The following is an 18,955-nucleotide window of genomic DNA, read 5'->3' as shown; positions in this document are numbered from 1 at the left end:
TTAGAGTAGGCGTTCCCTAACTGAAATATGCAAATGTTGGCTAGAACGCGCCAATAAGATATCGGTAGCTCGTGCTTTGCTCTTCCCACCTCCTTGCTTGTTCTGCCCACTATGACTCAATTGTTCCCTTTTGAAACGACGGGCTGTGGTCTATCTTGATTTAGTTATAAAAAATCTTTGGTACAGTTTATTCTTCTACTTAGTCTTCTTCTTCTATGATATCATTAGCGGTCCGCAAACAAACGTTTAAAGTGCATGCCGCCACTTACTGTGATGGAATGTACGATCAATCATGATCTGCCCAATTCTGTACTACCATGAAAATAAAATTCAAAACCAGATAGATCCCGAACTTCTACCCCCCCTTCTACGGCATTAGTTAGTTGGATAGGGTGTAAGTGAGGCCCTGTGGTCTCATCAAACACTATCACCACTTTCCACTCCAACACATCATTACTCTTGCTTCCTACCTTGGCCCTCTTTATGCTTTCTTTACTAGACGCTCCACTGCTTTCTGTACTCACCACCTTCCGGAGACATTTGAAACCCCACCTCTTTAAGGAACACCTGGGTTAGGATAAAGTAATCCTTCTACCCCCCCCCCCCATTAAAAAAATAATAATAATAAAAATAATAATAATAATAATAATTGTAAAGTGGTTATCCCACTGGCTATAAGGTGAATGCACCAATTTGTAAGTCGCTCTGGATAAGAGCGTCTGCTAAATGACGTAAATGTAAATGTAAATGTATCATGATCTATCTTCTTCCTATGTCTTTCCACTACCGACCATTTCTTGAACCTCATCCTCCCGCTCCATACCATCAGAACTGACACATATATTGTTCATATCCAGCACAGCTGTTGCTTAACCAACTTTTTCTCAATTTCGTCCGCGCTAGTCGCCGCCATTTCCGACCTCCAACCCTCTCTCACACTCCTGGGATACATCTTATGTTAAATTATGTCTAAAGTCGATTTTTTATCCCATAGCTAACCCTTTGCCCAACCTTAATCTAATTCTCCTAACCTGCTACGTTAATTCTCATAACCTGCTGCGCAAGATCTCCTAACCTGCTACGAAAAGTAAATTATGGTCAATTGTGACAAACTGTATTCCATCTAGTCAAAACCGAGTTTGTCTACTTCCTACATTCTTATTCTTCCAGGGAGTACAGCTACGACCGGAAGTTACTTTTTGTAGCAGGTTAGGAGAGCATTTTAGCTAACCCTTTTCCTAACCTTAACCTAAGTCTCCTAACCTGCCACCTTATTTATCCTAACCTGCTGCGTAAATAATCCTAACCTTCTACGAAAAGCAACATCCGGTCGTAGCTGTACTCCCTAGAATCACTGCACACTGCGCCTGCCCAGTTTATCCCAGATGTGTAGCAGCATCAATTAGAAGATTCAAATTCATTGATCGATGTCAATACAATTGCTGGAAGACTGATAAATACTGAAAATAGACATTCTCTCATTTTGAGTATTCTTTATTGAGAAAGAGAGAGAAATGGCTAAGCTTGGGAACCTTCATAGGTGTGACCAGGCCTTGTATTTATTTATAAGACGGTGACCACGGCTCAGACATGCCTACTGGTATTACATTTGAATGCCATGCCTCAGATGAGGTCTTGCCACCCAGGTCCCAAGCCTTCAACTCAGCCAGCATTTTTAAGGGGCTCTGTCTAGTGTCCAGACCTACTACACTACTAGTAACAGCCATGGAATAGTCTGTTCTGGTGTGTGTAACCCTGGCAGAGAGTCAATGAAAGACCAAAGAGCATTCCTAGAATGGCGCACCAGAGGGCCTAACGAGAGCAACAGATGAGAGCCTGAGAGGGGCTCTTGGGCTGGAGAGAGGAGGATGAGGGAGCTGAAATGGATCGAACGCTAGAAGAGGATGAGGAGAGGAGGAAGGAGGGGAGGGTGGATGGTGAGAGGAAGATGGAGGAGGATGGAGGTCATTCAGTACGCACAAACACAGGCATACACACATGCACAGACTCACGCACACACAACAGCACCACCAGGGGAGTTTAGGTTATAAACTACCCCAGAACAGGAACTGAGCCCAAACCTGTGAGTGATGCCTCCCAGATGTGCTGACAGAACACACACACACACTCCGTCCCCAGAGCTTAACCCAGACTAACACCAGATAATTTATCTCACACACATACAGGCATGTCAAAACACACACACACTTGTCAACTGAAGCTGGATTTGTCCCCATTTAACGGTAACAGTTTACACTAATGGGCCATCACGTTTCCCTCAAAATCAACTAGATTAAACTCAGAGTCAAACTAATCAGTCTAATATAACCATTACGTTTAGATTGGGCCTCAACAGTAAACGCTTTGTTGAGGAAAGTCTGAGTCAGCTCATAGCTAGTTTAGTTTATTGTATCTACATTGGGAAACTTTCTCTTACGTCTTATAACGTAGACAACTCTAGATTGCGCTGTGTCTGTATCCCAGCACAAATGTGGCAAGTGAGTTGACCATTATGTGAAGCCTGGGCAGGGCATCACGCACCCATTATTTTAGAGGGGGCATGAACTACGTGAGGATGGAAGGGGGGTGGTCAATGGTAAATTCAGTTGATTGGACATGATTTGGAAAGGCACACACTTGTCTATATAAGGTCCCACAGTTGACAGTCCATGTCAGAGCAAAAACCAAGCCATGAGAATTGTCTGTAGAGCTCTGAGACAGGATTGTGTCGAGGCACAGATCTGGGGAAGGGTATCAAAAAATGTCTGCAGCATTGAAGGTCCCCAAGAACACGGTGGCCTCCATCATTCTTAAATGGAAGAAGTTTGGAACCACCAAGACTCTTCCTAGAGCTGGCCGCCCGGCCAAACTGAGCAATCGGGGGAGAAGGGCCTTGGTCAGGGAGGTGACCAAGAACCCAATGGTCACGCTGAAAGAGCGCCAGAGTTCCTCTGTGGAGATGGGAGAACCTTTCAGCGGCAGGGACTGGGAGACTAGTCAGGATCGAGGGAAAGATGAATGGAGCAAAGTACAGAGAGATCCTTGATGAAAACCTGCTCCAGAGCGCTGAGGACCTCAGACTAGGGTGAAGGTTCACTTTCCAACAGGACAACGAGCCTAAGCACACAGCCAAGGCAATGCAGGAGTGGCTTCAGGACAAGTCTCTGAATGTCCTTGAGTGGCCCAGCCAGAGCCCAGACTTGAACCCGATCGAACATCTCTGGAGAAACCTGAAAATAGCTGTGCAGCGACGCTCCACAGGTAACCTGACAGCAGTTGAGACAATCTGCAGAGAAGAATGGGAGAAACTCCCCAAATACAGGTGTGCCAAGCTTGTAGTGTCATACCCAAGAAGACTCGAGGCTGTAATCGCTGCCAAAGGTGCTTCAACAAAGTACTGAGTAAAGGGTCTGAATAGTTATGTAAATGTGATATTTCAGTTCTTGTTTCTTTGGAAAATTGCAAACAATTCTAAAAACCTGTTTTTGCTTTGTAATTATGGAGTACTGTTTATAGATTGATGAGGGGGGGGGGAAAACAATTTAATCAATTTTAGAATAAGGCTGTAACGTAACGAAATGTGGAAAAAGTCAAGGGTTCTGAATACTTCCCGAATGTCAAAAATATGTATATTTTTCTGCATAGGTTATCTAAGCATACATCTTTACCTGTTCAATTGTCTTATCACAGAGTATTACTTATTAGTATTACAGAAAAACAACAAAATGTTTACGTTTTATTTATTCATCAAGAAGCAATCAATAGGCTACATACTGTAGCTTGATCAAATTCATTAACAAACATACCTCCTGACAATCACCGGCAGCTGTGTCACCCTACACACTCTCTCCTCCTCCACAGACGATACTGCACGCACTAGAGTATCTAGCGTTCTGCCTAGGCATCTCTTTTCTCTGTGCACCTTGGAAGGAACCACTTACTACGGCGAAGGAGGGGGGGTCATGAATCTCTCCTGTTCAGCTGTTTGTTTAGTGTCAGAGGGGCCTCGGTACTCCTGACAAACACATCAGATGGTTGGTCCTATAACTCACTGGTTGTTAGACATTCTGTCCAGCCTGAGTAAGCTGTTGTCAGAGTAAGAGAGAGAGAGAGAGAGAGAGAGAGAGAGAGAGAGAGAGAGAGAGAGAGAGAGAGGAGTGGACAGAGACAGATGACTGTAAGTCGCTTTGGATAAAAGCGTCTGCTAAATGGCATATTATATTATTATATTTATATAGAAAGAAATGGAGAGAGACAGAATAGAAAGAGATCCTTCCTCCTGACCTGGAGGTCAACAGAGGTCAAAGCCATTACTGTCTGAAGGCCCCCCCCTCACCCCGTCGTGTCGTCGGCAAACTTAATGATGGTGTTGTCATGCATTGCTACACAGTCATGGGTGAACAGGGAGTTCAGGAGGGGACTAAGCATGCCCCCGTGTTGAGGTTCAGCGTGGCGGGTGTGTTGTTGCCTACCCTCATCACCTGGGGGCGGTCCGTCCGGATGTCCAGGATCCATTTGCAGAGGGAGGTGTTTAGTCCCAGGGTCCTTAGCTTAGTTATGAGCTTGGCGGGCACTATGGTGTTGAACGCTGAGCTATAGTCAATGAACAGCATTCTCACGTAGGTGTTCCTTTTGTCCAGGTGGGAAAGGGCAGTGTGGAGTGTAATAGACATTGCGTCATCTGTGGATCTGTTGGGGCGGTACGCGAATTGGAGTGGGTCCAGGGTTTCTGGGAAGATGGTGTTGATGTGAGCCATGACCAGCCTTTCAAAGCACTTCATGGCTACAGATGTGAGTGCTACGGGGGCGGTAGTCATTTAGGCAGGTTACCTTGGCGTTCTTGGGCACAGGGACTATGGTGGTCTGCTTGAAACATGTAGGTATTACAGACTGGGTCAGGGGGAGGTTGAAAATGTCAGTGAAGACACTTGCCAGCTGGTCAGTGAATGCTCTGAGTACACGTCCTGGTAATCCGTCTGGCCCTGCTGCCTTGTGAATGTTAACCTGTATAAAGGTCTTACTCACATCGGCTACAGAGAGCGTGATCACACAGTCGTCCGGAACAGCTTGTGCTCTCATGCATGGTTCAGTGTTGCTTGCCTCGAAGCGAGCATAGAAGGCATTTAGCTTGTCTGGTAGGCTTGCATCACTGGGCAACTCACGGCTAGGTTTCCCTTTGTAATCCGTGATAGTTTGCAAGCCCTGCCACATACGACGAGGGTCAGTGCTGGTGTAGTAGGATTTGATCTTAGTCCTGGATTGACGCTTTGCCTGTTTGATGGTCCGTCGGAGGGCGTAGCGGGATTTCTTTTAAACGTCCGGATTAGTGTCCCGCGCCTTGAAAGCGGCAGCTCTAGCCTTTAGCTCAGTGTGGATATTGCCTGTAATCCATTGCTTCTGGTTGGAATATGTACGTACGGTCACTGTGGGGACATTGTCGTCAGTGCACTTATTAATGAAGCCGGTGACTGATGTGGTATACTCCTCAATGCCATCGGATGAATCCCGGAACATTTTCCAGTCTGTGCTGGCGAAACAGTCCTGTAGCTTAGCATCTGCTTCATCGGAACACTTCCATATTGGTACTTCCTGTTTGAGTTTTTGCTTGTAAGCAGGAATCAGGAGGATAGAGTTATGGTCAGATTTGCCAAATGGAGGGCGAAGAAGAGCTTTGTATGTGTCTCTGTGTGTGGTGTAAAGGTTATCTAGAGTTTTTTTCTCTCTAGTTGCACATGTGCCATGCTGGCCTTAAACAGCTTGTTGAGTGCGGTCTTAGTGCCAGCATCGGTTTGTGATGATAAATAGACAGCTAAGAATATAGATGAAAACCCTCTTGGTAAATATTGTGGTCTACAGCTTATCATGAGGTACTCTAACTCAGGTGAGCAAAACCTCAAGAATTCCTAGCCCCCTTTCCCTAGCCCAATGGTGTTATTTCCCTATTCCCCCTATCTCCCACCAGCTGTGTTGTAGCCCCAGTGTGTGAGGTTATGACCGATGCTAGAGCACACAGAGGGACTCACTCGCATCCTAGCTGCTCCGAGTAGGATACGGGTAGCCAAGGGGAAATTATGTCCTCACTTAACACTGCTATGTACCAAAACACATGCCAGATTCTAAATCTGAAAAAAAGTATGTTAATTATAATCACTAACTGTAAACGGAAGGTGTTGAGGGAAACAACACTTTCCATTTGACTGTTTTCATCACAGGTCTGGGTCTGTGTCTTCTAGTGAACAGCCGTTTAACATAGTGGTCATTTATTTATCCAGCGCTGTGTTTTTGCAGTCACAACATGGCTGTAAACAGATTGTCCCCCCGATGGGAGAAGTAGTCATATATTCCACTCTATAGAGATGCTATGCCAAAACCCACACATAACTAAACAACCTGTAAACACACACTAAACAACCTTCAATGCCATGTATTTATGATGACAGACAGACGTGATATGCATGTGCGCCTTCACTCACACACACACAGATGTTTGCGTAGACTGGATGCCAGTGGCGGCTCCTGAACAAATTCTCAGGGAGGGCAATTTTTCTGATGATTTAGGTGACCTACACACATTTTTAAAAAGATATGTCCAGCAACAACATGAAGACAGGGGCAGCATATAAGTCAATACCAGAAGCATTTATTGACTGATCTCAAAAGTGTTGGCTTACAAAAGCAAAATAAGTTATCACAGTAAAAATAATCAAGGGTGTTCTTTCACATTCCTCAACACTGCATAAACAATATGCATTTCCATAAACAAATGAAATATCAGCTGAAAATACAGCATCTTGGTATTTGTTCAGATTGCAGGATCAACAAGAGCTTTTACCACATTTTTTGATATCTGTTTAATCTTACCTTATGGCCTGCACTTGCTTGTGAAGCTGTCGAGGGCACGTTTGATAGAGACAGCATCGATGTCCTTCTTCTGTAGCTTCTGGTACAGAATGTCGACGTGGGGCATGATTTTGTGAAAAAGCCGCAGGAAAAAAATTAAATCTTCATCATGTAGTATCCTCACGTAGCCAGCTGCCTCTCTCAAGGTGTGCTGGTCAAATGAACCCAATGAACCCGTCCGGATGGCTTCAAAACATTCTATGAGGTCGTCTCGATTCTCGTAGACAGTGTTCACGACTCTGCTGTTGCTAACCTCATCGTTGTGGCGGCGGACAGCTAGCCTGTATCCCTCATCCAGTTGAGTGGCAATATTCACTCTCCCAAAAGCAGACAATCTCAAACAGCTATATGTGGGTCTTTGACAGCTAATTTTTCTTAATCTTTTCTGAAAGATGGTGCATGTCGGTTACACCAGTCGCTGTCCAAGCGGTGCTGTCTGCTGTGCCGCCTTCAGGGTGGAAGAGTAAGCAGGGGTAGCAAAAAACTGCATTAGCTACATCGCAGCCTGCTAGCCAGGTTTTCCGTTCATACCAATTTTTGGAAAATCCTCGGGTGTAGGACTTCCCCCCTTTAGTAGACACCTGTTGAATTATTAAATTTGGTCTGGGAGGTCCTAATTGTTTCGTTGCCAATTTATCTTCATTTGTTCGCCGACAAAAAGGAACTTCGTTCAAAGACACAATCGAGTTGGACTGAAGCCTAGCCATTTTGATAGTAGTAGTGAATTGAATGAGGCTGCTACCTGGTCTTTTCTTAGTTACGTTCATTCGTGGTTACGTTATGTATGACGAAAGCGCGTAAGTGCAAGCCCACAGACACCCATAGAGAATGTATTGAAAGCTTTGAAATGTGACAAAACTAGATTTTACATGGGAGTCTATGACAGACTTCTGGGCGATTTTCAACCTGACTGAAATCGCCCAAAAAACGGGCGGGGCCATTTGAAGCACGACTTTAGCCTGATTTGACATTTAGTGGCTGGCAGATCAGACGTGAACACTGATAACTGCTGTTGCCGTGATATAATTTTTTATAAATTTATAAAAAAAAAATTTTTTTTTTTATTATTTTTTTTTTTTTATAATTGATTAGAAAAAAAATCCCTTCCTTTTCCCGTTTGGCAGTGCGTCGCCCATATCGCCCTATTGAACAGGCCGTCCCTGCTGGATGCGCCGGTGTCCTGACTAATAAAAAGCCAGTGATTACGATGTGTTTGACATGACTCTACCTTTACTAGGGTCTTCACAGAGAACACATTATCACACAGCCTTTCTATCCTGCAGGTGCTCAGGGTGATTAAGCACCACCCTCTCAGTAGTGGTTTAAAGACTATTTGGATCTGTGTTGTGTGGAGATAGGAGAGTTACAGGTGGGGCTGAGGCTCGTAATGTTCATAGTTATAGTGTAATACATTTTATGATATTATCATCACTGTTCTGTCAGCTTTGTAATAGATGTTTAAACAGCAGGGAATAGGATGTAGTGTGAAAGTCCCTTTGTCAGTCATTCCTGGTATGTGTAAGTTCCCAGACTGGTGTGTCTGATGGCTGGTTCCTCAGCAGGATGTTCTCATACCTCAGTCTTCAGAAGCACACAACACATCAATAACATGTTTACCGGTACCTTTCTCCACACATACACGTGATGTGGGTGGACGGGAGACAAGACAGAGGTATTTCCACTGGATTAGGAAAAGAGGAATGTTGTGTTTAATTGTAGGGAGGGAGGTAGAGGAAGAGAGAGCAACCCCACCCCTGCCTTTATGAGTTCTCTCCATCGTTAACCCACCAGGGGGCAGAGATAGTTTGATGTGGCATAGAGGGGAGTCTGTCCTAGCCTCCTAAATACTTCCCCCGCTCTCTGAGGTTGGCTTCCAAACATACCTCACTTCACCTCAACCTACATCTGACTCTTACAATGGCTCTTTCTCAAATGACCTATTCCCCATGTAGTACACTACAAAGCCCTTTGTGTAACCCCAACTTCCTCACAACAGAATCTGTCCACAAATCATGACATGAACTCCAGAGCTTCTTGCCTGTCACTGACTCCATATTTCCAAATTGGTTTCAGTTGACAGCTTCAAAGAGGTTGTGAAGAATAAAAGGCCACTTTTTTTATGGTTTCATAAATACTGGGGACACCTGAATGATGTGGGTCCAAGGTTCATACTGTTAGAGAATCACTTCAGGATGAGGCTGTAGTAGGACTGAATGGTCAAAACAGTTGGAGATCTTCCACATTCCTAATAAATCCTGGCCTCTGGGTTTCCAACCTAACTGGACGTGTGTGCAAAGTGTGTGAGCAGTGTTATTTCCACCCTGCATGCGCCTGAGAACGAGGATGAAGTAGTAGACAGTGATCTTATGTAAATGTTGCGTTTTTCCCTCCTACGGTATTAGTCTTGAAATTCCCATCTAGATACTGACATCTAGTGGTGCCATCTGTAACTACATGTTGGTTCTTTGGACAGAATCATGAGTTAAAACAGATTGAATAAACTACCCCATCACAGGGTCACTTTTTAAACAGCATATTATTTTATTAGTTTCTTAACTAAAACCAAGAATGTAAGACCGTACATATTTTAATACAGCGAGGTACCCCCTGTACAAGTAAAAGAAAAAACAAAACCCATCATCACCCCCCGTCCTCCTACACAAGGTTCCTCATCCCATGTTCTGGTTAGAGGGGGGTAGCCCCCTCCCCTCTAGGGGAGCATACTACTGTACATTTCTGAAGGACCCTTGTCACCATGGTAAACCAGCGATGAGTGGTGTAGGCTTGAGTGAGTGGAAGTGAGATGAGACAGGAGACGGAACCGATCTCTCCTCTCAACACTATAAAACCTGTCATTCTGCCCCGAAATGCAGCAGAACTACAGTCTACAGTTCAACTCAAGGCTTTTTCTAATTTTGTTTTATTTCTCCCCCTTCTGTCTCGTTCCCTCTTGGTGAGGGTTAACAGAAAGCCACACTGAACTGTACTCACTCTCCCTTTCTGTTAGTAGCAGCAGGGTTGGGTGCCCTACAGGGAAGTGAGTGAGTGTGGGAGACACCGTGAGGATGGGTGTGTGAGCGGTGGTGGAGAGGTGTATTCTATCCTCCTTTCTCTTGAGGGAGGAAGGGATGTGGGAGAGAGCTCCCAGACTGGATTCAGGGTCTGTCTGTCTGTATTAACCGTTTACAGACAGCCCATAATAATAACTCCCCTTCCACCATGCTGCCATTGCAACAGGGATTCTCAAGGCTCTGTGACATCATCCTTGCACGCTCAACCTTTGGCTAAAGATACAGGAGAACCAGGCAATGGCCTCCCGTGTGCACCACGCAAACACACACACACACACCTTATCATTCCGCTCAGGCGAAGAGATGAGAGCAGGAGGAAAGGCAGACTAATCAATGAATCAATAAATCAACTGCTGCATCTTACAATTCCTTTCAAGAAAAACCCTGATTTCATTGTTTCTCTCTTTAGTGAATATTGGTGAAACCGTTGAGCGCTAGGGGGAGTGTGTGTGGTGATCGCACAAGCTTGTATACACTCACACAGCCGTGTTAGTTAGCAATGATGTGTGGAAGACCGGCAGAGGAATAGAACGGGTCTGTGCTTCACTAAAATACATCTTTAAATAAGATTGTTTGTTCCAACTACAAAAACAAAAGATTGATTCATTCTTCTGTTAACAAAAATAACAGCCCTGTCCTCGTATTAACGTGATTCTATTGTAAAAAAGAAAGGAACAGAAATCATAGAGCTATAGAAATGGCAAACTCGGCAGAGAATCTCATCTTTTCTTTTCTTCTCTCCCTTGGATCTTTTTCTACCATCTTGGTAGACATCTGAAGTACAGCTTGCCGTCTTCCGCCCCGCCCAAATTACAAGATGCGGGGCTCAAATCACACACAGACCCCCCAATAGTGGAGGACAGGAGAGGAGGAGAAGGTGAGAGAGAGATGGGAGGAGGGTGGAACACACACAGTAGCCCTCTCAGTAACCATTGACTTATACACCCCCACCTGTCCTCTCTTTCTCTGCCTCTCTAACACCAGCGAGGGTGATGTGTGAGAGCGAGTGATTACATGAATAAGTGGAGCAGCTGGATCATCTCCTCCATCCCTCCATCTGTGGAGATGTGAGGCTCTACTTCCCCTCCTCTGGTTTGATGGCCTGGGGCTTGATGGGGCCGGTGCGGATGGGCTTGCCCGCTGACAGGGAGGGTTTGTCGGGCTCAGGGCGCTCAACGACTCCCACCGTCTGGTGGTTGGGGGGCAGGATGTCGAGGGGGGGTTTGCCGCCCCCCTGGTCGAGACGAGAGGGTTTGGAGACTGACGGAGCCTTGAGCTGCTGCTGCTCTGAGAAGAACTTATGAGTCGACTGGAGCACCTCCGCTCGCTGCTTCGCCTGGGGACAGCAATCAGTGAATACAGCAATCAAATGAGTCACACAATCGACCACATCACTACTGCTGGGTTCATTTAGGAGACATCAGGATTTCAACACCAGGCACATTCTAGTTCAACCAGTCAACTAATCAGCAAGCAGTACTATACCTTGAGGTCCTGCTCTGCCTGGTTGCCTCGGGGACCCGGTGGGCCTCTGGGTGCAAGGGGGGGAAGAGGCCCTCTGGGGGGGTGGGAGGGGTGCATCTGGGGGAACTGCTGCGGTGGCGGCCGGGGGTGAGGAATCAAACCCCCTCCCAGAGAGGGAGACATGGGGGGCGGGCCCATAGGTGAACGCTGCATCCCTCCACCAAATGAGTTAGCATGTTGGGTGTGGGGGGGAGGGCGTACCAGAGGAGAGACCAGGTTGGGCTGGGACATCATCTGAAAGGAGGGAGAGAAGGAGAGTGTTAATGTCATCAACACTTTTTCCTTGGATTTCTTTCTAATAAAAAGGGTTAGTGTTAAGCTGACCTCTATCACAAGTTTCAAATGTTATTAGTCGTATGTACAGGATACACATGGTATACATTGTCCCACGAAATGCTTACTTGCAGGTTCCTTCGACAATACAACAATAGATAATAAAATATAAAAATATGAACAAAGTAAATGGCAGTAGAATAGAATTTAGCATAAGTATAATACAGGCAGGTACAATTTATAGTTCAATATTTACATGTGTATTGAGGAAGTGGGGGATGTGTATAAATTGAGCAGTATCATAAGAGTCTGGTGGCAGCAGTTGTGATGTGTGTGTGTGTGCGCATTTCTGTGTGGGTGTGTGTGTGCGCATGAGTGAGTGTGGTAAGGTGTGGAGAATCAGAGCAGGTGGTCAGTCCAGTTCAAGTGTTCAGCAGTCTGATGGATTGTAGATGGAAACTGTCTCTGAGCCGGTTGGTATCAGACCTCATGCTCCGATACCGTCTGCCCGACGGTAAGGGAGAGAACAGCTCGTGGCTGGGGTGTGTGTGGGGTCCTTGATGTTGTGGGCCTTCCTCAGGCACCGTTTGGAGTAGATGTCCTGGATGGGTGGGAGCACGGTCCCAGTGATGTACTGGTCTTCACCACCTGCTGGAGAGCCTGGTGGTGTGGACGGAACAATTCCTGTACCAGGCTGTGATGCAACCGGTCAGGACGCTCTCGATGGTGCAGCAGTAGTATTTGGAGAGGACCCGGGGCGGCATGCAGAGTTTCTTCAGCCGCCTTAGGAAGTAGAGACGCTGTTGCGCCCCAGTATGTGTGTGCGTGTGTTACCTGTGGGTTGAACTGTACAGGGAAGTGCTGTGTGATCCTCATGGCAGCAGAGCTGGGCTGGAACTGTTTCTGGTACAGCATGCTGCTCATCTTACTGGACTGGCTGCTGGGAGACGTAGAGCTGGCCCTGACCAGACAACAATACATCAGCTCTTGGTACACTCATACAACCGGTAGAAGGTGGGACAGGGTCTGTGTGAGACTGTTACCAGTAAGGACTAGAGGTGAGTGTGTGTGTGAGAGAGTTCCCTGTAAGGACTAGGTGTAGGGGTAGTGTGTGTGAGAGAGTTCCCTGTAAGGACTAGGTGTAGGGGTAGTGTGTGTGAGAGAGTTCCCTGTAAGGACTAATGTAGGGGTAGTGTGTGTTCCCTGTAAGGACTAGGTGTAGGGGTAGTGTGTGTGAGAGAGTTCCCTGTAAGGACTAGATGTAGTGTGTGTTCCCCGTAAGGACTAGATGTAGGGGTAGTGTGTGTGAGAGAATGTGTGTTACCCGTAAGGACTAAGTGTAGTGTGTGTGAGAATGTGTGTTACCTGTAAGGACTAGGTGTAGTGTGTGTGAGAATGTGTGTTACCTGTAAGGACTAGGTGTAGTGTGTGTGAGAATGTGTGTTACCCGTAAGGACTAAGTGTAGTGTGTGTGAGAATGTGTGTTACCTGTAAGGACTAGGTGTAGTGTGTGTGAGAATGTGTGTTACCTGTAAGGACTAAGTGTAGTGTGTGTGAGAATGTGTGTTACCTGTAAGGACTAGGTGTAGTGTGTGTTCCCTGTAAGGTGTAGTGTGTGTGAGAATGTGTGTTACCTGTAAGGACTAGGTGTAGGGGTGGTGCTCCTAGTGCTGTGAGGAGGAGTCCCAGGCTTCATGTCCATCCCACTGCCAAACAGCTTCATGTCCATCTCACACATCTGGATAGAAACACACAAGAGCAGAGACACATTACATCATATACTGCTAGCATCTCACCAACACAATGCTCACACACACACACACACACACACCAGTGTAGAAGACATAATACAGGCATCTATTAAACCATTAGGCCATGAAAGGGCTTTGAGACATACAAAAGTGTCTCTCACACATGCTGAACCTTTTATCATTCCCTGGTGTGTACCTTGCTGGAGGGGGGCTGCATCATGCTGTGTGTGTGAGTGGGTCCGAAGGGTCCCCTGTAGGGCTGGGAGACCGGGGGCTGGCGGCTGAGGTTGGGGGGCTGGGCGCCCCCGGAACCATAGTTAGGAAGACCGAGCTGGGAGCCTGGCATTGGGACTTGCACCTAGAGAAAGAGGGAGGGAGAGCGAGAGGAGTAGAGTGGGAGGGGTGAGTTAGTTCCAATGTCACGATTGTCTGTTTTGACAATCCTCCTGGCGCTGCCCCCCCAACCCTCCTTTTGCAGAAGTTAGCCTCTGTTTGAAAGTGTGTAAATAATGTGTATACCTGCTGCATGGCAGAGCTAGGAGACTGTGTGTTACTATAGTAACTGCTCTGTCCGTGTTGTTGCACCTGTCCTGAGTACAGGTTAGAATGTGGACTCATCCCCTGACGCTGGAGAGAGAACAAGAGAGAGAGAGCGAGAGGGGGGTGGTTAGGACAATAATATTCCCAACCACTTCTTACAAAGCTCTTGTATGACCACATAGAAGCTTGCTTGAGCGTTTACAAAGATAACATGAGTTCTCAACAGTTGTGAATACATTATAAGAAGGTTGTAACTACGTTGTGTGTACCTTCCATACCTGCAGTAGGTGTGTGTCTATCAGCTGGGAACCTCCCATGCCAGAGGGCTGGTTGAGCTGTGGTTCAAACAGGATTGGGATGTGCTGTGTGTGTGTGTTGGAGGGCTGCTGGTAGGTGAGGCTGGACTGGGGCTTGCCCAGGTCAGGTCCCCCAACCCCGGGGTAGCTGTGGAGAGATGGCCCTGATAACATCATGGGACTGGGCTGGGACAGGCTGCTCTGCATAAAGGCCTGCTGAGATCTGAAGGACAGAGGAGGGGAGATGAGAGATGAGTTGAAATATTGTATGTTCAAACACACACACACACTCCTCTTACCGGTCAGAATGACACTACATACATTTGACCAAACAGCATTGTTTGATAAATACATATAATTGTGTGTGTGTGTGTGTGTGTTTGTCACCTGTAAGGCTGCAGTGAGGAGCTGAAGAGGTCCTGTGGCTGGGAGACGGGAGGTCCGGTGCTGAGGCCTAGCTGGGCCTGGTGAGAGTGTGTGTGTTGGTGTGTGTGTTGGTGCTGCCCCTGTAGGGGAGCATAGATTGGGATAGGAATCTGCTGCACCGCCGCCTGCTGCTGGAGGGGAGAAAATAAGGCCTTATAAGGCTACACATGGGGAGAATAAGGCTACACGTGGGGAGAATAAGGCTACACATGGGGAGAATAAGGCTACACATGGGGAGAATAAGGCTACACATGGGGAGAATAAGGCTACACATGGGGAGAATAAGGCTACACATGGGGAGAATAAGGCTACACATGGGGAGAATAAGGCTACACATGGGGAGAATAAGGCTACACATGGGGAGAATAAGGCTACACATGGGGAGAATAAGGCTACACATGGGGAGAATAAGGCTACACATGGGGAGAATAAGGCTACACATGGGGAGAATAAGGCTACATTAAAGGCAGTTTAAGCTTTAAGACTAGTTAAAGAGATCCTTGTAGTGTGTACCTGTGAGAGTCTAGGCTGGTAGCCCTGCTGCTGGTGCTGTGCCAGAGGGGGAGGTGCCAGGCGGGGGTGGGTGTTGCTGAACAGGTGACTAGTGTCCATGTAGAACGCTGGAATCTGGGCTGCAGAGCCTACACAGAGACAGAGAGCGAGTGAAAGAAAAAGGGATCAAAACTCCAATTCACAAACTCACCACAATCCTGACAAATGCAAGACTATTGTGTGTGTCCTGAGGACATTTTAATCACAAGCATCACTTTCACAGTAACATTACAGCTGTCTCCATCTCAGATCACATAAGGATTGTGAATGCATTGACCTTTCTCTAAATGAGTGTCCTCTATGGAGACGTGAGGTAATTATGTCCTCTATGAGCCGTGATGGCTGTTCCTGTGGGCTCAGCTCTCTCTGATAGAGGCTAATACCTGACCGCCCTATGGGGCCTACTGCACTGTAGTAAGCTCTATAGCTAGCATCCCAATGAGAGGCTCACTCAGCAGTCACTGATACGAGACGAGAGAGGAGCACAACACTAGACCCATTCTACAGAACTGTTCATTCAGGTTTAGTAGTATCTGCTAGACTAAGTCTAAGTAACTAACTAGGGCCAAGTCATTTTCTGGTGAGGTCATGTAGTTAAGGAAAAACTCCTGGCCCTAGTCATACCTCTAAGTGCATACAAGCGTCAGATGTGTTGGAGGACTCACCTGCTGCAGACTGGGAGACGTAGACCTGTGGAGTTTGTTGCTGCTGGGGAAGCAGGGGGGCCACACAGCCCAGCTGGGAGAAGTTGGTCCCGCCTATGGATCCAGCCTGCAGCTGCTGGGGTTTCACCTTGCAGATGTTGGGGGGATCAGAGGCCGCGGTGGTCTTAGTGCTCAGAGAGGACGTGGTGTATGTCCCAGCACCTGGGGGGATGGTGACAGGACATAGAGGGGGGAGATGTCACTACACCCAGTTGCTGTTGCAGTTTATGTGGGTGACGTTGCCCAACCGTCAATCCATTTAGCATTAGTGTACTACTGTAAAAGCATTGTATAACAAGTATTATTGACTTACAAAGAAAGACTGTACCTGTCAAAGAGGTGCTTGGTGTGACAGAGGCTACTGGTATCTGAGGCATGGAGGCAGAGGAGAAGGAGGAGTAGGAAGAGGAGGTGCAGGAGGTGATAGGAGAAGAGGAGCTGACAGGAGAACTCTTCTCTACCAGGCTCGGGGAGTTCTCCCACGCTTTACGGGCTGACTCCATCTGACCAGAGAAATCAGATCACGTATTAGAAGCCGATAGACACACTATGCATTGGGGTGTGTGGTGTGTGTGTGTGTGTACCTTCAGTGTGAGGTCAACAGAAGCAGGAGAGACAGTACTGAGGCTGGAGGTCTGCTGTAAGGCCTCTCTACGAGGGAGAGGCAGAGAGTGGGGCAGGGCCACATTGGCCACCAGGCTCTCCTCCATCTTACTCCCTCCAGTAGGAACACTGTCAGCCAGAGAGGACGAGGGGGTGGTGTAGTCGGTCACTGACTCCTGGCAGGGGACACACACACACACAAGTTTAAGTCAATATAACTGGAATGAATGGAGCATTCATGAATGTGGTGGATAGACTGGTGGCAATATTGGGTATACCATACCAACCAACCCATCCCCTCTCACCTTGGAGCTGCAGGCATACTCTGCCGAGGGTATGGTGATCATCCCCTCGATATCGCCCCCCAGCTCAGGAACAGAGGTGTCTGTGTTGGTGGGGCTGGAGTCTACTGCTCTGCTGGTCCCTCCTCCTGGTACTACCCCCCCATCCAGACATTCTCCCTCCACCCCGCGGACGTCCTTAGCCTTGCGGTTTCGCAGGGAGCGTTCTTTACCGATAGGGCCAGGCTTGTACTCCTTAGGCTCTACTGGCTCCATGTCAGGGAGCTGGGGAGGGAGATGGAAGGAGAGAGAAGAGATGCATTTAAAGTTGAGAAACTATGAAGAATCATGTAAATGTAATTCTTTGCAGAAACGTATCAGTCACCATGGATTTTCTGAGTATTTGTGTCAGTCAGTGTGTGTTTACCTTCTGTGTTTTGATAGGCCCGACACGAGGCTGTTTCTGTCTCTGTTCTTTAGGAGCAGGTAGTTTGTTGTCAGGTCCAGGCTCAAGCATGGCTAGTACACCATCGCTGTCTGTACTGCCAGCTGAGGATGGGGCTCCAAACTGGATACTGTCCATCCCTAGATCCACACTGCCTTCTGAGCCAGGCTTCACTCCCTACAACACACAAAGGCACTTTAACCAACCAAGCCCTTTATTTGGAGCCACAATGAAACAGAACAGATCCATAGCTAGTCAGTCTGTTGTACAATACAGGTTGTGAAACACTGTGCTAGATGGCTACTATACAGACAGCGAGAGAGCGAGACAGTGAGACAGTGAGAGCGGGAGGTCCGTACCTCAGGAGTGACAGTCCCAGTGAAGGAGGTGAGAGGTTTGTTCCAGGCACTGACTGAAGGAGGCTGAGGAGGGCTGATAGGTCCAACTGAAACACACACAACAGATATGAGACCAAGCATATGAACAACACTAGCTCATGTAGAAGTTTTAACTAATGAAATGTCATCTCTTGTTGTGAAATATGACTGTCCTGATGTTGTGTGACTCACGTTTCTTGACGTCTGGGAGAATGGTGGATCCGGCCACCTTGTTCTCCCAGAGTTCCGTACCCAGAGTGCTGTGCGGCTGCGTGAGCAGGGCCACGGGGGGAAGGGGGGTCTTGGAGGTGAAGTCCACGGTGATGGGGGTCGGGGCAGGGGGTAGGGTGGCCACAGAGCCCTCCAGAGTCTGGGGAGAGGCAGCAGACTGGGAGGGGGGCGGGAGCTTGGAGGCAGAGAGGGGGGGCTGGGGTTGTTGGGGGGGAGGTGAGGGCTGTTGAGGCTGCGGCTTTGAGGCTTGCTGTGGTTGTTGTGATGCTTGTTGTTGATGCTGCTGCTGTTGTTTTTTGGCAAATCTTGGAGGCAGCTTGCCTCCTCCCCTCCCCTTTTCCCCTGATCCTTTCTTCCCATAGTGCTATAAACCGACACATAAGGCAACATACATGTTAGTGATGTCAGATGTTAGGGTCCTACGGTCCTCAGTGTGACTAAAAGTCTTGTGTTTAGTCAATACAGGAGTGACTGCCTCCCAGTGGTGAAGTGAACACCCCCTCTCCCTCCTTCCCTCTCTCACCTGTGTGGTCTGCTCCTCTTTCTTCCTCCTCTCCTCATCCTGTAGTCGTTTCTGTTGTTTGCGTGAGACCACCTCAGTGAAGCCGTCGTCTGTAGTGTTAGACTGGGGGTCCTCTAAGGTCGTCACCTCTGGATGGTCATCTATGATCACCACACCTACAGGACAGCACATAGAAAGTGACATCAGTTCCATGGACAAGGTACAAGTTCTAGAACAATAGCATGTCAAATTCTGTATTGGTAGGGCTGTGACGATCCCTGCTGTATGTAAAATAGTGTGTGCTATAGCTTTGAAAATAAATAAATAAATGTGACAACATAATATTTGTTTCCAACATTAGGGATGTTTTCCTAAAGAAGTTAAATCCGCTTCATGTTCCGTTTCCTTGCCACGACACTAATGAGCATTGCGATGCAAGTATCGTCCCGGCCCTAGTATTGAGCCAATATGGCATTACA

General features: G+C 47.3%; 1 protein-coding gene across 3 annotated transcripts in view; it reads right to left on the bottom strand.

Annotated features, from left to right (window-relative positions):
• Positions 1-9,418: 9,418 nt before the first annotated feature.
• Positions 9,419-18,955, bottom strand: part of prrc2c (proline-rich coiled-coil 2C) — a 28,827-nt gene continuing 19,290 nt past the window's right edge. The window contains exons 17-33 of one of the 3 annotated variants that reach the window (XM_084163792.1): positions 18,498-18,652; positions 17,936-18,338; positions 17,726-17,811; positions 17,349-17,543; positions 16,946-17,206; positions 16,622-16,816; positions 16,351-16,540; positions 15,999-16,199; positions 15,295-15,422; positions 14,743-14,912; positions 14,338-14,578; positions 14,039-14,146; positions 13,716-13,877; positions 13,403-13,506; positions 12,603-12,729; positions 11,457-11,729; positions 9,419-11,307 (exon numbers count right to left, since the gene is read on the bottom strand). In XM_084163792.1, coding sequence (XP_084019918.1) covers positions 11,047-11,307; positions 11,457-11,729; positions 12,603-12,729; positions 13,403-13,506; positions 13,716-13,877; positions 14,039-14,146; positions 14,338-14,578; positions 14,743-14,912; positions 15,295-15,422; positions 15,999-16,199; positions 16,351-16,540; positions 16,622-16,816; positions 16,946-17,206; positions 17,349-17,543; positions 17,726-17,811; positions 17,936-18,338; positions 18,498-18,652 — 3,260 coding nt within the window. In that variant the 3' untranslated portion in view covers positions 9,419-11,046. Of the gene's footprint in view, positions 11,308-11,456; positions 11,730-12,602; positions 12,730-13,402; positions 13,507-13,715; positions 13,878-14,038; positions 14,147-14,328; positions 14,579-14,742; positions 14,913-15,294; positions 15,423-15,998; positions 16,200-16,350; positions 16,541-16,621; positions 16,817-16,945; positions 17,207-17,348; positions 17,544-17,725; positions 17,812-17,935; positions 18,339-18,497; positions 18,653-18,955 lie in introns of all 3 variants that reach the window. The other 2 variants (XM_084163793.1, XM_084163794.1) reach the window with 2 other exon arrangements.

Source organism: Coregonus lavaretus, assembly GCF_964263955.1.
Source record: "Coregonus lavaretus genome assembly, chromosome: 6".
Taxonomy (NCBI): Eukaryota; Metazoa; Chordata; class Actinopteri; order Salmoniformes; family Salmonidae; genus Coregonus; species Coregonus lavaretus.
The sequence above is the reverse complement of the archived record's forward strand: the minus strand, read 5'-3'. Positions and strand labels throughout refer to the sequence as shown.